This window comes from Symsagittifera roscoffensis, chromosome 7 (genome assembly GCF_963678635.1).
Source record: "Symsagittifera roscoffensis chromosome 7, txSymRosc1.1, whole genome shotgun sequence".
In the NCBI taxonomy this organism is placed as follows: domain Eukaryota; kingdom Metazoa; phylum Xenacoelomorpha; order Acoela; family Convolutidae; genus Symsagittifera; species Symsagittifera roscoffensis.
The window spans coordinates 23,659,847-23,677,992 of record NC_087068.1 but is presented as its reverse complement, the minus strand read 5'-3'; the positions used below and the strand labels follow the sequence as shown (position 1 = coordinate 23,677,992).

At 34.1% G+C, this 18,146-nt stretch overlaps 1 protein-coding gene across 1 annotated transcript in view; it reads left to right on the top strand.

Moving 5' to 3' along the window:
• LOC134851187 (uncharacterized) overlaps positions 1-18,146 on the top strand; it is a 61,004-nt gene that overhangs the window by 968 nt on the left and 41,890 nt on the right. Inside the window, exons 2-5 of the mRNA XM_063867158.1 lie at positions 921-993; positions 1,525-2,183; positions 11,370-11,494; positions 15,057-15,293. Of these exons, the coding sequence (XP_063723228.1) occupies positions 921-993; positions 1,525-2,183; positions 11,370-11,494; positions 15,057-15,293 (1,094 nt within the window). The remainder of the gene's footprint in view (positions 1-920; positions 994-1,524; positions 2,184-11,369; positions 11,495-15,056; positions 15,294-18,146) is intronic.

Sequence of the window (18,146 nt, the reverse complement as noted above, 5' to 3'; positions counted from 1 at the left end):
AGGGGGACTTAATAACTTCTTAGTCTTATTTTTTTCGACTTTTATCCTTTTTTGGGCCTTATAGATTTCGACTCCTATTATATCGTCTTTTTGCCTCATATTAGGTCATTTGATAAACAAATAAAGTTTTTTGGTTTTTGTTTGTTAGGGGGACTTATTAACTTTTCATAAATCTTAAGTCTTGTTGCTTTTTGTGGCTTTAAGGGTTCCTGACAATTTATTTTTGGCTTTGTTAACGCTGGAAACATTATCTTCCGATGCTTATTTCACATTCTATTGTCTGGGCATGTTTTTGTTTCAAAACTAGCATTATTTTTTTTGATAGATCTAGTTTTTTTGATAGATCAATTTATTACATGCAAAATTAGTGTGGATGCCTTCAGTTTGTTATATTCCTAACTTTTACTTGCAAAATTGTCTCTATTTTTATTTGATGCCATTGCTGCATAGCATTGGCAATTTGTTAGCACATGTTGCTGCTTCTTTTGTGACTTGTGTTTGCCCTTTGTTAAGCGTTCGTGGCCAAGAGGGCAGGGTGTGAGACTCCAACTGTCGAGGTTGCAATTTTGAAGCCCATCCCTAGCAAAGTTTTTCGAATCCAATACGTAGCAAATTTTAACTAATACAAGCCTGTTTTTTATTTTTTTTTAATTTCATTTTTTATAGATTGTCGTGTTCGTGCTAGTGTTTGCGAAAAGCGACTTGGCTTCTGTGTTGATGAATATAGTTAGCATAGCACAATGAGTGCACGCAGTGCGAGAACTGATTAAGTTTCTGTCACTCTTGCTGATTTAATTCATGTTGACTATCTAGATTTTGTTAATTCTGTTGGGTTGTATGCTTTTGGACCGTTCTTCTCTGGGCCTGCCTCCGATTTTGAGCAATCACCTGTTTTGACGTTTGTATTCAAATTTTTTCAGTGAACAGGAGTTCGGATTTCCCGAAATGGATACGCCTGCCAAAGTCAAAGGGCGTGAAAGAAAGCCATCCAAGGTAAGCTCAGACATTTTTTAAAAACCTAATGAAATGTCAGTGTTTTACCGTCTTTTATTAAGAGTCGATGATCGTATTTCAGACTCTTATGTAGCCCGCGATGATTTTTTTCTTTCATTTTTTTTCAGGAAAAGTCTTTAAAATTTCCCAATTTACTTTTTCGCGATTTGAAGTTTGATTGCTTTTTAAGTTCACTTCATTTACTTTGTTGAAAGGAAGGCAAACTGCTAACAGAGCAAAAGTGTAAAGTTCAGGAAAAAGGTGATCGACTTTAAGTATCGAAAGTAGAATTTAATTTTCAGATTTCCCAGCGAAATAAAAATTTTACTTATTGAACCAGTTTTCTCAAATTGGGTTCATTTTACCAAAAAGTGCCAATCGTAAATTGTTCCAAAAATTCAAAGAGCGTCAAATGTATCTTTTTTTCTTTGAAATTCGAAAGTTGAGATTTTTCAAAAGACCTGTCATTATTTTTCTGTTTACTTACGTTAATTGACTTTTTTCCAATTCTGTTGGCTGTTTTGCCTTTAGGTTTTCGAGATAGTGGAGCACAAAGCCGAGGTGATGGCAGATAGGACGATAGCGCCTATAGTTTCTAGAATATACCACGAGAGCTGGATTTACCGCAAGGGCTTCTGGATTTTTTGCTATTTAGCGTGTTGGACAATATTCCTAGTAACAACGTATGCATTATGGGTGAATTATAGACGGTACGACACAAACGCCGAATTATCAGTATCTTTTAGCAAAGAAATAGTGTTTCCTGCGGTAACAGTATGTGATCAAAACAGTTTGAACAAATTTAAAGCTACTGTCGCCAAAGACTTTTACGATCTCTCCCAAGCAGATGACGCTTTGTGGGTGAGTGTTTTCGAAATCTTGGCAAATTCATCTGATGTCGATTTTGACATCAACCTACAGCCAAGCCCTTGCTCCGATGATGAGTTCCAATGTGACAGCGGAAACTGCATTGATCAATTTTTTTTGTGCGATAACTATGCAGACTGCATCACTGGCGAAGACGAACGTAATGAACTTTGCGCGAACCGCTACAATACATTCGGTGATCTAACATCTATGCAGAAAACGCAAACATGCCCATTGGCGTTAAACGCTTTGTATAATTCTACCGATTGGAGTGGGTCCCTCAAAAATGTGACCCATTGCTGTGACTGGAAGAACTCAACCGGGTAACTGCTTTAAATTACTAATATTGTGTTAATTTTATATATTTAGCCACTAGGGTAGAGGCAAGATTCAATTACCCTATATCTCATAAAGTTATTTTTACTTTCATGTGTCAATATCCATTTATTGATAGTTTTGTCTGCAGTTCTACTGTAAGTATTAATTTAGTTAACGAAGGTGGGCTTTGAGAGCATTTAGGTGGTATAAGTCAACTAAATTGGAAGGTTTATGAGGATGTCTTGTTCAGCTAATCATTTATCTTCGTGGTGATAATGTACGAGCATTCAGATTGTCAGGTAATATGTGATTCTCCTTTGAAATAAAATGAAGCGGTCAGTGAAATGAAGCATAATTACTTTAACATTCAGATAAAAAGATAGTATATCCGTGTTTTTTGAGATGTTGTATTAGTTCTTGGTTTTGATTTTAAAACGCTTTCTTACAATTTTTCCTGGTGCCGAGTTGAATTTTTGTTTGCAAAACGAATTGGAGCCGTAAAGCAAAACAGGAATCATCATAGGTTTATAAAAATTTAATTGAGTCATGAATACCCTCGTATTTTTGAATGGTTAAACTAGGTGTATCTTTGCTGCTGCAGGGATGAGCAATAGTTTGGGACGAGGAACCCTTGTGTGCACATTTTCTGACATTTTAAATTAAGTTGGGTTCTGTAATCTGTGTAATTTTCGTTTAAATTGGATTGAAGTGTTTTTTTTTCTGTCAACTTAAAAATTTTTGCATCATCTGCACAAATTAGGGGAGTTCTGGATGTACACCAATTCGTAAGTGTAAATAGATGAAAAACTAGATGAAATAGTCTTGATTTACACCACTGCTAATGTTTTGATCGTATTACACTTGCGAGAGCAAGTGTCCTGTAGTCGTTAATTAGATCTTCTCACCCATAAACAACCTTTTCTTACAAATCTATAAGAAATCGAAGTTGCTTTATTAGTGATCCTTAATATATTCGAGTCTTCTCCCCTCTTGGCCTAGAGATAACGCGGTTGCCTGCGCACCCTAGGGTCTGGATTTGCGTCTCGGCCAGACCTTGTTTTTTTCAGTATGAAAAAAATTAATTTTTCGTGGGAAATTTGAATTGTCGGAGATATTAGCCTCCCATCGGGTATCTCTCTTGTACTGTCAGCAGTTTTCATCATATTCGCAAATGTATTGATTTAATCTTGTAATTTTAAAAATTAATAGGCCTGATTTTGTATATATTTTTGATTTTCGATTTTTTTCTTAGAAGCTATATTTGGCCTAAATAATGTCAACTTATGTTTATCGGCTTAGTTAAACAAGGGCAGTAAATGACTGGTCAATGAATATTCAAATGTCCGGCAAGTTTGCCTAGATAGACAAAAGAAAATTAATTTTATGTAGACCTAGGTTTCAAAGATAGTTCTTGTTTTACGATTTAAGTTTTTGTTTGTTCTATCGCAAGTGATGCGCAGCACCTAATTGAAAATTAGACGGAAAATAATTGGAAACAATAAAATTAGTTGCAAAAAGCAGTCGAAGCGGTCACTAAGTAGCTTTAGCCGAGCGGTCACTAAGTTCACAACAAGAGAGTAGACGCCCATTGAGACTAAAACCGATAAAATGCGTTAAGCTCCGCTTTGCTTCACTGAAAAACTTAATTCCACATCTTTTCTTATGAAAGCAGTTTCTTAAGACAGTTTTTGTTTTAGACTCATGGGGCGTCTACTCATTATGGGCTTAGTGGTCGTATTTACCGAGCGTTTGTAAAAGCGTAATCTATTATTATATATGTAAATGCGGACTTCGCCATCTCGCCACGTCTTAGCTTTTTCAACGTAATGTTTTTGCATGTTTAACGAAAGAATTTTTCACGCTTGAGCTGTATGGTATTTTGCAATAATTAAGAATTATTTTTTCAATTTTCCAGTTCGAATTCAGTGTTTATTTCACCGAGTTCAAAAATGAGCAGCCGAATAATGGGATGATTTCATAGTTCTACCAGGGGTTGCGAATTTGGCTTCCGATTGTGAATGCCTAAATCCTTTTATTGTACGAGATAAGGCGATTTTTGTGTTTTTTTTTTCAAAATGAGTTTTTTTATAAAAAAATTTCAAATTTACATCCTCTAGTTGGTTGCTCTCAGTGAAATCTCGAGGATTGCGAATCTTGTCTTTAAATATGACTGCTCAAATTCTTTTTGTTATCGAAATTTGATGTGTTTTATTATTTTTTCAATTTTTCAGAAAAATTAGATTTTGTAAATATCAAGATTTTAAATTCCCAACCTTATAATTGTGTACTGTGAGGGTACTCTCAAGAATTCCAAATTGGAAATCTTGAGTCCAAATGCGACTGCTCAAATGCTCTTAATTTCCAAGATGTTACATTTATGTTTTTTTTTTTCAATTTGTTCAAATAACTTGAAAAGTGTCACAAAATTTGACGTTCCCATCTCTATAGAAAGGCTCTGTCAGGTTTTTCTCGAGATTTGCAAATTTTGCCTCCAAGTATCACTGCTCAAGTCTTCGTAGTTTTCGAGATATGACTTTTTTGTAACTTCATCAAAGTTTCTCAGAAAACTTACTTTTTCAAGTTTCCCAACCCTGTAGCTGGGAGCTCTCAGAGCTTGCAAATCTTTCCTTTAAATATGACAGACCAAATCTTTGTAGTTTTTCAGATATGGCGCTTTTTGTAATTTTTATTTCAAAAATGGTTCAGAAAACTTATTTAATTTATTTTAATTTGAATCTCCCAATGCTTTAGTTTCAGAAAAGTTATGTTTTATTTTTTTTTAAATTTATAATTCCCAACTTTGTAGCTAGGGGCTGTCAGAGTACTCTAGACGTTGCAAAATTTTGCCTCAAATATGACTGCTCAAATCTTTCTTAATTTTCAAATATGGGGCTTTTTGTGATTTTTATTTCAAAAATGGTTCAGAAAACTTATTTAATTTATTTTAATTTGAATCTCCCAATGCTTCAGTTGGGTACTGTAAAAGTTCTCTCAGTAGTTGCAAATGTTGTGTCTAAACGCGACTGCTCAATTTCCGAGATGTTGCGTTTCTTAATTTTCATAATGTTTAAAGAATTTTTACAATATAGTTTTATATTTTTTACATTTACATTGTTACACGTAAGTCATTTTTAATTCAATTTTCATTGGATACAGTCGCTTTTCAGCCATCGGGAGTTATTCACAAATTATGAAAAGGTTTTTGTTGGCGTTGATCTTCAGCTTCGATTATGTAAGTTAATAGACTCTGGATCTGTAGTAACTAGAGTCATATTTAATTCAATTTTTTTGGAACTTCTTTTAAGTAAGTTAATCGTAAATTAAGTAAATTAATTTATATTACAGAGTCGATTAACTTACATAAGAAAAGCTGAAGAGCCACGCCATCAAAAGTCTTTTCATAATCTGTGAATACTTTCGATAGCTGAAAATCGACTGTATCCAATCAAAATTGACTAAAATATGATTTTTTTTCTACAAATTGCGGTCTATGAAATGAAAAATGTAAGGGAAAATTAACGTGCGTTTTGAATTGTCATTTCAAATTGACAAATTATAAAAATATGCTTTGTTTGCTTCAACCTTGCGACCGCCGTTAACTTTTGGTCATTTTTTGATTTTCAAATTGCAGTTGGAGATGAAATTAATTTAATTTACAGTTCCCTCACTTGACTGTTTTTTCTGGCAGATACCTTCAGTCATCATCACTTATGAATACAAGATTAGATCTCTTGAGTTTTTTTCTTTTTGCGTTGTTGCATAGTAGTTAGCGTGACCAGACACCCGCGCCACAAAAACCCAGATATTTCCGGCCCAGACATTTCTACCCTACAAGCAATCCGGAACTGACTGCTTTTGGGGCTGAAATGACTAGAGCGGAAGTGACTGGGGCGGAAATGACTGGGAACCAGTGATTAGATACTCAAAGGTCAATTTTCCCAAAAATCTGGTAGGATTAGCTACAATTGACTTGACTTGAAACCATTTAACAGCATCGATGGGTTGTGCGGGACAGTGTCTCTAGCAGCATCCGAAATTTTCGTGATCAGTCTTCAATTGAGTATAGCTTCTATCTGACAAAGCACTGTGTAGGTATCATCTATCTATATCTATACTATATTTAAATGCTAGTGACGGCTATCTCCCCTGTTAAAGCTTAACAATTTTTCAAGTTTAACGAAAGAATTTTTCATGTTTAAGCCATATCATATATTGCAATGCTTAAGAAAACATTTCAATTCGTTTTCCGCAAGGTCATTAAAAATTCTTGTAGTTACAAATTCGCTAATTCATATGACTGCTTAAATTCTTGTAGTTTTCGAGATGACGTTTTTTGTGATTTTTTCAGTTAAAATTATCAAAATATTAAATTAATATTTTTTAATTTGAAATTCCTTACCCTGTAGTTGGGTGCTGTCAGGGTACTCTCAGGAGTTGCGAGCCTTGCCTTCAAAATTGACTGCTCAAACCCTTGTGTTTTCTGAGATATGACGTTTTTTGTAATTTTTCAAAAAATTTTAGAAAACAACACTTTTTTTTCTTCAAAATATTAAATACCCAACCCGATAGTTTGGGGCTATCAGAGTACTCTCAGGTATTGCGAACCTTGCATTCAATTATGACTGCTCAAATTCTTGTACTTTTTGAGATTTGACGTCTTTGTGACTTTTTCGAAAGTTTCAGAAAACTTGAATTAATTTTTGTATTCAAAATGTGAAATTCTTTACCCTCTATTTGGGAGCTGTCAGGGTACTCTCATGGTATGCGAATCTTGCCTCCAAATATGACTGCTTATATCCTTGTAGTTTTCGAGATATGACGTTTTTAGTGATTTTTTCAGCAAAAAATTATCAAAATATTAAATTAATATTTATAAATTTGAAATTCCTTACCCTGTAGTTGGGTGCTGTCAGGGTACTCTCAGGAGTTGCGAGCATTGTCTTCAAAATTATCTGCTCAAATCCTTGTTTTCTGAGACATGACGTTTTTTGTAATTTTTCAAAAAAAATTGCCGAAAAACTTTTTTTCAAAATTTGAAATTCCCAACCCTGTAGTTGGGGGCTGTCAGAGTACTCTCACGGGTTGCGAACCTTGCATTCACTTATGACTGCTCAAATTCTTGTACTTTTTGAGATATGACGTTTTGTGATTTTTTCGAAAGTTTCAGAAAACTTGAATAAATTTTTGTATTCAAAATTTGAAATTCTTTACCCTCTGTTTAGGTGCTGTCAGGGTACTGTCATGAGTTGCGAATCTTGCCTCCAAATATCACTGCTTATATCCTTGTAGTTTTCGAGATATGAGTGAGGTTTTTTGTGAATTTTTAAAATTTTTTTTGGACAACAACACTATTTTTTCTTCAAAATATTTAATACCCAACCCGATAGTTGAGGGCTATCAGAGTATTCTCAGGTATTGCAAACCTTGCCTTCAATTTTAACCGCTCAAAGCGTTGTAGTTTTGGAGATATGACGTTTTTATGCAATCCTTTTTCAAAAAAAATTCAAAAAACTTGTAATTTGTTTTCAAAATTTGAAATTTGCATCCTTGTAGTTGAGGGCTATTAGAGTACTCTCAGAGTGTTCCGAACCTTGCCTCCAATTATGACTGCTCAAATTCTTGTAGTTTTCGAGATTTGACGTTTTTTGTGATTTAAAAAAATTATCAAAAATTTAAATCAATATTTTTAAATTTGAAATGCCTTACCCTGTAGTTGGGTGCTGTCAGGGTACTCTCAGGACTTGCGAGTCTTGCCTTCAAAATTGATTGCTCAAATCCTTGTAGTTTCTGAGATATGACGTTTTTTGTGATTTTTAAAAAAAACTGCCGGAAAACTTAACGAAATTTTTTTTTAAATGTGAAATTGCCAACCATTTAGTTGGGGGCTGTCAGAGTACTATCATGGGTTGTGAACCTTGCATCCAAATATGACTGCTCAAATGCTTTTACTTTTCGAGATATGACGTTTGTTGTGATTTTTTTTTCAAAAATTTTTTCAAAAAACTCAAATTAATATTTTCAAATTTTGAAATTCCCTTCCCTATAGTGGGGTGCTTCAGAATACTCTCAGGAGTTGCGAATCTTGCCTCCAAATATGAGTGCTCCATTCCTTGTAGTTTTTGAGATATGACGTTTTTTGTGATTTTTTTTTTTAATTTCAGAAAACCCAAACAAGTTTTTTTTCTTCAAAATTTTGAACTCCCAACCTTTTCGTTGGGGGGCTTTCAGAGTAATCTCACGGGCTGTGAACCTTGCATCCAAATATGACTGCTCAAATTCTTTTACTTTTCGAGATATGACGTTTTTTGTGATTTTTTCAGTTAAAATTATCAAAATATTAAATTAATATTTTTAAATTTGAAATTCCTTACCCTGTAGTTGGGTGCTGTCAGGGTACTCTCAGGAGTTGCGAGCCTTGCCTTCAAAATTGACTGCTCAAACCCTTGTGTTTTCTGAGATATGACGTTTTTTGTAATTTTTCAAAAAAATTGCCGAAAAACTTAACGAATTTTTTTTCTTCAAGACTTGAAATTCGAAATTCCCAACGCTGTACTTGGGGGCTGTCATATTACTCTCACTGGTTGTGAACCTTGCATCCAATTATGACTGCTCAAATTCTTGTACTTTTCGAGATATGACGTTTTTTGTGATTTTTCAAAAATTTTTAGAAAACAACACTTTTTTTTCTTCAAAATATTAAATACCCAACCCGATAGTTTGGGGCTATCAGAGTACTCTCAGGTATTGCGAACCTTGCATTCAATTATGACTGCTCAAATTCTTGTACTTTTTGAGATTTGACGTCTTTGTGACTTTTTCGAAAGTTTCAGAAAACTTGAATTAATTTTTGTATTCAAAATGTGAAATTCTTTACCCTCTATTTGGGAGCTGTCAGGGTACTCTCATGGTATGCGAATCTTGCCTCCAAATATGACTGCTTATATCCTTGTAGTTTTCGAGATATGACGTTTTTAGTGATTTTTTCAGTAAAAATTATCAAAATATTAAATTAATATTTATAAATTTGAAATTCCTTACCCTGTAGTTGGGTGCTGTCAGGGTACTCTCAGGAGTTGCGAGCATTGTCTTCAAAATTATCTGCTCAAATCCTTGTTTTCTGAGACATGACGTTTTTTGTAATTTTTCAAAAAAAATTGCCGAAAAACTTTTCAAAATTTGAAATTCCCAACCCTGTAGTTGGGGGCTGTCAGAGTACTCTCACGGGTTGCGAACCTTGCATTCACTTATGACTGCTCAAATTCTTGTACTTTTTGAGATATGACGTTTTGTGATTTTTTCGAAAGTTTCAGAAAACTTGAATTAATTTTTGTATTCAAAATGTGAAATTCTTTACCCTCTATTTGGGAGCTGTCAGGGTACTCTCATGGTATGCGAATCTTGCCTCCAAATATCACTGCTTATATCCTTGTAGTTTTCGAGATATGAGTGAGGTTTTTTGTGATTTTTTAAAATTTTTTTTAGACAACAACACTGTTTTTTCTTCAAAATATTAAATACCCAACCCGATAGTTGGGGGCTATCAGAGTATTCTCAGGTATTGCAAACCTTGCCTACAATTTTAACCGCTCAAAGCGTTGTAGTTTTGGAGATATGACGTTTTTATGCGATATTTTTTCAAAAAAAATTCAAAAAACTTGTAATTTGTTTTCAAAATTTGAAATTTGCATCCTTGTAGTTGAGGGCTATTAGAGTACTCTCAGAGTGTTCCGAACCTTGCCTCCAATTATGACTGCTCAAATTCTTGTAGTTTTCGAGATTTGACGTTTTTTGTGATTTAAAAAAATTATCAAAAACTTAAATCAATATTTTTAAATTTGTAATGCCTTACCCTGTAGTTGGGTGCTGTCAGGTTACTCTCAGGAGTTGCGAGTCTTGCCTTCAAAATTGATTGCTCAAATCCTTGTAGTTTCTGAGATATGACGTTTTTTGTGATTTTAAAAAAAAAACTGCCGGAAAACTTAACGAAATTTTTTTTTAAATGTGAAATTGCCAACCCTTTAGTTGGGGGCTGTCAGAGTACTCTCATGGGTTGTGAACCTTGCATCCAAATATGACTGCTCAAATTCTTTTACTTTTCGAGATATGACGTTTGTTGTGATTTTTTTTTTCAAAAATTTTTTCAAAATTAATATTTTCAAAATTTGAAATTCCCTTCCCTATAGTTGGGTGCTTCAGAATACTCTCAAGAGTTGCGAATCTTGCCTCCAAATATGAGTGCTCCATTCCTTGTAGTTTTTGAGATATGACGTTTTTTTGTGATTTTTTTTAAATTTCAGAAAACCCAAACAAGTTTTTTTTCTTCAAAATTTTGAACTCCCAACCCTTTCGTTGGGGGGCTTTCAGAGTAATCTCACGGGCTAGGAACTTTGCATCCAATTATTACTGCTCAAATCTTTGTGGTTTTCCAGATATGATGTTTTAGTGATTTTGTCAAAGTTTTTCAGAAAACGAAACTTTGATTTTTTTTAAATTTGAAATTCCTAACCCTGTAGTTGGGTGCTGTCTGGGTACTCATAGGGGTGGCTAATCTTGCCTCAGAACATGACTGCTCAAATCCTTGTAGTTTTCGAGATATGAGCATTTTTTCTTCGATTTTTCCAAAATTTTCAATTAACTTCGGTTTAGAACTATTCTCAAAATTTAAATAGTTTGTTAAATATCAAATTACCAGCCATGTAATTGGGTGCTGTCAGAGTACACTAAAAGCCTGCAGATGTGGTTTCCAATGTATGCGGTTTTTCTTGAATTTTCAAAAATTCGAAGCACCGGAGGTGCGTTACACGCTAGTCTAGTTTTAGTTTTCCTCTGTTGTCTTTTGATATAGCAGTTTCATAGACTTCCCAGCAACAAGCAGTTTCACATAGACCTCCGAAAGTGGTAGCTTTTGCAGATGTTGTAGTCCTTATTTTTGATTCTCAGAAGGGTATCTTTTTTCATCAGTAATGGCTTTTTGTCATTATGGGCATCTTTGCCTTTCTAATTTTCAATATCTGAATTTAATTGATAAGTACATCTGAATAGTTAGGTAAAAAAACATTTTGGCTATTTTTATCTAGGGTTTAAAATTATCTTCTAATAATTTAACAGTTATCGTAGCAGTTAAGTTATTTAAGAAGAAAATCCGAAAAGAGTCAAGTGAAACCGCTAAAAAAGTCCGCTTTTCTGTTTAGGAAGTTCGATGTAGTGCTTCCCCCATGGGCTGTATGCGACGGGTATTATCACTGTACTGACAAAAGTGATGAAGCGTATTGTGATTTTGCTAACGACTTCAGCGTGTGTCCGCGAATGTCAAAGAGTGAGTTCATCTGAACCTGAAACTTTGGCCATATGTCTTTGTTGCTAATTTATCGAAATGTATGCTTGTTCTTGTTTTATCGGCTTTTTTGGAAGCTTTGTGGCAGCTATAAATTTTATATATCGCCTCGTGGAGCCATCTGATAAGGGCGATAAGTTCTAATTAGGAGTAGTAGTGTTTTCAAATCAGGTTTTGACTTTTATTATGACCCTGCGAAGATGAAATTTTGTGGAAATATGAATTGACTAGACTTCAAAATCATAGTTTATTTTGTTTGTTCAATTATTTTCTCGATCTTGAAAAATTTATCGAATATTTTTTAATGAAAGAAATATTTTTATTTCAATTATATGAAACATTTTGAAAAGGGGTCTTCTTTTTCGTTGGCTATTGTCATGTACTTACGTATCGGCATTATTATTTACACTTGCGAACTTAAGTGAACGTTAGTGTAAAAGTACGGCCATTGGTTTTTCTAACCTAAGTCGCAGGTATTGGTGCTACTTTTAATGGAACTTATACTACTGTTTGATAGCATGTGAATAAAAAGTATAGCATGATGTGAAAAAAGCTGTTTGTTTCCGACAGCATAACAATAATAAAAACTCGAATTCAGAAATTTTTTAACTCAATATATTTCGCAATTTTTTGAGATGCATGGTTTATACATAATGTGACTTTCCACTTTCCTGTTTATTACATGCAAAGTTAGTGTGGATGCCTTCCGTTTGTTATATTCCAAATTATTACTTTGTGTCTATTTGTATTTGGTGCTACTTTGCTGCATCGCATTGGCAATTTGTTAGCATATGTAGCTGTTATATTTGTGACTAGTATTTGTCTATTAACAAGCGTTCGTGGCCGAAAGGGCAGGGCGTGAGACGCTAAATCTCGAGGTCGCAGATTTGAACACACCACGAGCAAAGTTTTACTAATTCGAGGCTTATTTCTATTTTTTCTTTATTCACTTTATCAAGCTGCTGTTTTGTCGTGTTATCGCTAGTGTTTGCCACAGTTTTGCCTCTGTGTTTATTTTTGTTATAGCTTTGTGAAAAAGCACCAGGCAGTAATAGCCCTAGAAAGTAACGTTTAGTTCATCAGCTTTCTGTTTTGTCGACGGTTTGTACTTCGCATATAACATAATTTGCGGAAAGTTTTTTTTCTGATTTTAATTATTTTTTCAAGGAAATAACTCCACTGACAGATTTCCCAGAGTAGATCCTACGTGTTCCATATAAGTTGAAATCCAATGACGGTTTCTGCGCATGTTGCCTAAGGTGGCTACGCACATGGAATCAGCAGACAGATTGTTTTGCGTAGACACCCTGAGCCCCTAGAGGTACCGCTCATGTTTGGAACGACAAAGGTGCCTAGTATGATTCCAACCGGGAGCCAATTTTTTTCTTAAAATAAATTTTTCTTGGTAGTGCTTTTTTCGGACTATGGTTCGCCTGCTTAATATCATCGGCATAATTTCCATAGCATGGGTTTTTCAGCTGATATAAGCAATTTATTTTATCATTGAAGTTGGTTTCATTTTTTTTCGTGTATTTTGTAAGTTTACCACTTATGATTTTGCACAATTCCTTCTCTTCAGTTTTTTTAATGCTTTTGTAATTCCTTTTCGGCTACAATGGTATCTTTTTATGTTTCGGGTCAGTTGCTTCATACAATGTCGCTTAACCAGCGAAACTATAATAGGTTTCCAGTGAGGGGATTTAAAGCTTTCGGCTCAGCGGTCTATCCGTTTTTAGTGGCTTTTTTAAAGTTTTACTTCAAGTGCTACTTTTAGCGGCCAGTTTGAAGTAAGAGGCTGCATTGGCACTACATTTGCACGTGCTTTGATAACCCTCAGATTTGTAATGAGTTGTGGATGCGTTTTGAATTCATCAATTAAAGCCACGGAGGTATTTGTTTCATACAGCAGTACAGCAATAAAATGACCTTTTCAGAAATTTCACTACTCAGTATACTCCGCGAAGTTTTTGAACTGACCAATTTGAATCACATTTGGGTGCGCACTTTCCAATTTGTTGCATGCAAAACATGGGTAACTTTACTTTATAATATTGTAAATTTTTACTTGCAAAATTCGTGTTTTTGTCTTTAAGCTTACAAAGTTTTGCCGTTTTCTCGCATGTGGTTAGGACGCTGCAGCTTCGACTCTGTTTTTTCTTTATTTAACATTGGCAGTTTTGTTTCTCCACTAGTTTCCCTCAGATTATTGAACTTCAATCCAGAGAAATAATTAATCATTTTCTTTGAAGTTGTTTTTTATCAATATTTTAAAAACCCCGCGGTTTCTATCTTTTTAAAAGTCGATGAACGTAGCTCAGACTCTTATATAGGTAGGTCGTGATGAATTTTTTTTTCAGGAAACTTGTTAAAATTTGTTCAAACTCAAATTTACTTTTTTGTGGTTTGAATTTTGATTTCGTTTTTAAGTTTCGTCCAGTTCCTTTGTTAAGAGGAAGTCAAACGCCTCTCCCGAACAGCAAAAGTTTAAAGGCCACGAAAAACTTCTAGTTCGAAACTTGATGAATTTTATCGAAAAAGTGTCAATCATAGTTTGTTTTAAAAATTCAAAGAGCTTCAAGGCCATGCTTATATTTTTTGAAATTTGTTTTTTTTCCTATAAACAAGTCTGTATTTTTTTTCTGTACGACGTGCGTTCATTGAATTTTTTCCAAATGTCTGTTGGCTATCGTTTTTTGTATCGATTGAAGTTTGATGAATATCGCCTCACCTGCTATTATAAGAAATTAAAACCGCTGTCCTGAATACTGAAGAAAATTTTTAATATTGTTTCCGTGATAGCACCTGTCTATCTATTTTGGTTCTTGTTTGGACCCTCAGACTTGAGTAATTGACCTTTAAAAAAGGGTTCAATCTCTTGATATCAATCTTCATTTTATTTTCACAATAATCGCTTTTAATATAGGATCAGTTCGTTTGTGGTAACTAATTTTGCGTGGAAGAAAAATTTTTAAAAAAAGCACCCGACGACAAAGTTTTACCTTATTTTCATTGATCAGAACAAAAAATGAGTATTTTTGTTCGATCTACCTGAGTTCAACATTTTTCTAATGGGACACTTCTTTTTGATTTCATAGAGTTCATGCATACGATTCAACTGTCTTGCGGGTACTTCTATCCCGCTCCAGTCTTGTCCGCGTGACCTGTGACCTTCGGGGCCTGAGACTCTCAAATTTGCTTAAAATTTTCACTAACAGACATATTTAGAGGGCATCGGCACTAGTTTTGTCGGCTCAGCTGCCGCTTCGTAATTTTTTTTCAAAGTTAATTTATCGCTAGCTATTGTGTTTTTCATCGTGGTATCTCAAAATGAACATAATTTGTAATAGAACGATTCAAAAATTGATTGTTCAAAATAAATCTTTAGTCGTTATTTTTTTTAAAATATTTGTTTTTGCGACATGGAGTTGTTCGTCTTATACTCTGTGAGCGAGCTTGCCATGTGACGTTTGTCTTGTATCGCCATTGGTAATGAAGCTCAGCTGTTGACTACTTGTTTCATCAATTTGAGATTTGTCAATTTTAGTTGAATTACAAAGCGACCAGATTGTGAAGTTGAATCCGGATAATAATTTGTGCATGGATCTGGCCCCAAGTGACTTCGTTTGTTCCCGCTGGTGCAAAGATAAGTGTCTGGAAATGTTTCAAGTGTGCGATGGGACTGAAGACTGCCCCAACGGATTGGATGAATCAAGATGCGTGTCCGACATGGCCAGTCCAACAAATAAACCGCCAATCAACGAAACTGCATTCGTTGACAATGGTAAGATTGATTTATCTGAAGTAAAAACATGAAACTACCAAGAGACCAAGTTAAGTTGTTATATTTTGAACGGCAAAGAGTTAACTAGATTCAATCTGCGAACTTTTTATACGTTTTTTTGTCATTACACATGCACAGCGTAGTGTGATACTACAAGGTCAACTTTTTCTAATTTAAGTCGGACATATTGGTGCTTTTTTGTGGCGCCCAAAGGCTTATATAGCAATGTAATAGCATTTCCCCTCACATTCGATTATTAAAGGCTTAATTTAACTGCTGATGCATTTTCAATTCATCAAATTAAATGAAAAAGCTATTTATTTCACACAACAGCACAATTATAAAAACTCAGTTTCAGAATTTTTCCAACTCAATATGATTTGTGAAATTTTTGAAATGCATAATTGTGCAGTTAAATAAATTGGTTTTATACTTTCTAACTTAGTGTGATTGCCTTTTGGCTTATAACCAGGCCCCGGATTTTTTGTTAAATAACTAATTTTCGTATTTACCTGGAGTTAGTTTCGTGGAAATTGGAGGAAAAAAACTAATCACAGAGATGCGCTTTATTTCAACTATTTCTGTTGAAATTTTCCAGAAAACCGACAATACTACTTTAAAAACTGTACGTCAACATTGACATCTGCACCAAGGTTTGATATCACAGGTTGGGGGAGTTTTTAGATGGTGCAAATTACAAAACTGAAAAATTAAAAACTTCAGCTACCGCAAATTTCAGTCTTGCTAAATATTTTTAAAGCCGTAATTAATTTATTTTCAGGTAGTTCGATCGTTTTTACGGAGCCATTTAGTTAATTTAAAACTATTTTTTACTTAATGAAATCCAGGGCCTGCTTATAATATTCCAAATTATTAGATGCTGATTTTGTTTTTCTGAATATCAAAGTTCTCTTTTACCGCTTGTTTGTGAAGTTGCCGCCCATTGCTCAATAATAGTTTCCAGTGTGTCAAATCTTTGAGATCAATTAGATTTTCAAGAAAACTTGGTCATTGTTTTTTATGAGACGATTTTTTTAAAATAGCTTTTAAAGAGTCGATGAACGTAGTTCAGACACTGTTTATATATGTCACGTCGATTTTTTTCGTTTTTTTTTCAGGAAAATTTTTGGTTAAAAAGTTTTTAGTAGTCCAGAAGGTAGTTCAGACTCTTATGTAGGTTGCGATGTTTTTTTTCAGTTGCGATGTTTTTATTTCGCTGGTAAATCTAAAAATTCAATTCCACTTTCGAAACTAGAAATTGATCACGTTTTTGTGATTTTTACACTTCTGCTCGTTAGTGGATTTTGCCTTCCTTTTAACTAAAGAAAATTTGAGCTCACTTAGATTTTCAACAGTAAACTTGGTCATTGTTTTTTGTTTAAAAGTTTTGAAGATTCGGTGTACGTAGTTCAGACTTTTATATAGGTCGCAATGATTTTTTTCAGGAAAATTGTTCAGGCTCAAATTTATTTTTTCGTGGTTTGACTTTTGATTTTTTCTTTAAGTTCAAATTATTTCTTACGTTAAAAGGAAGGCAAGTTCCACTATCGAGCAGAAGTGTAAAAATCACAAAAACGTGATCAATTTCTAGTTTCGAAAGTGGAATTGAATTTTCAGATTCACCAGCGAAATAAAAAAAAAATAGCCATTAATCCAGTTTTCTCAATTTTAGTAATTTTTATCGAAAAATTGACGGTCGAAGTTATTCTAGAATTTCAAAAAGAGCTTTAAGGGCATCTGTTTTTTTCTTTGAAATTTGAAAGTGAGATTTTTTTTAAAACATGTTGATATTTTTTGTTTAATTGCGTTGACCCTTTTTTAAATATCTGCTGGCTATGTTCCCAGAAATTTGTATCAACTTATTACCCTCTGTCGCAATGGATACCCTCTGTCTCTTATCGATAACATCTCCGACGATAACATCGGTAAAAAATTTACTTGGCTCCGGCTACCTTTCCCTGACAATTTTGGCTTAAAGTTTCTGTTTTGGGAGTTTTTTATTTGTTACCGTTCGGCCTAATAGCGAAGTTGTTTAACAGTAAATTTCGGTTGAGAAAGTTAGTTTGCATAGTTTTTTTAACTTATGTTGCAAGCATCAGGTGCTTTATTTACATTTGATTCTAATTTTGAGGGTGAGCGGGCTCCAAAGAAACCTTGGTCAAAATCCTTTAAAATTACTCAAGTACAGCTTTTTACGCTTGCGATTAGCAAGCGTCATCAAATCGGAATGAAGACTTTTTCGGGTTAACAAGTAATTTAACAAAATAACTTGAATTACTTATGATGCTGACAGGCTCAATTTCATAAAAATTCTAATTCAACTACTGTGTAATTTAATTTAAGTAATTTAATTACTACAGGGTAAATTCAGGGGGGCTTGGAACTTTTGGAAGGTTTTTTTTAAAACAAAAAATCAGTTTTTTTTTCGACTTAACTGCTGTCTGCTCAAAGGGGGTCAGCCTTGTTTCCGCTTCGAAAAGTTTGTTCAGTAGCTAATTTGAATTTCAAATGTCAAGCTTGGCATGTTCTTGTTTGATATAAACAGTTATTAGGAAAGTGTTTGGGATCGGGTTTTGTTATCTCCCAATTTTTTTCCCGAAAACCCTTCTGCAGGTATTAAAAAAAATGGTATCTATAGATACAATTACTGCCTTCGTGTGTGTCTGCATACTCCCCTGATCTCTTTGCTTTACCCCTTTCTCTATAGTTTTCGATAAGTCTGGGCGAATATTTGACCTTATATTTTGATTTTTTTCGATTTTCTCAAAAACCTTCCAAATCTGAGATTTGAGTTTCAACGAACAGAACGGATTTGAAAAACCTCCCTTTTTCTGACAAAAAAAATTTTATCAT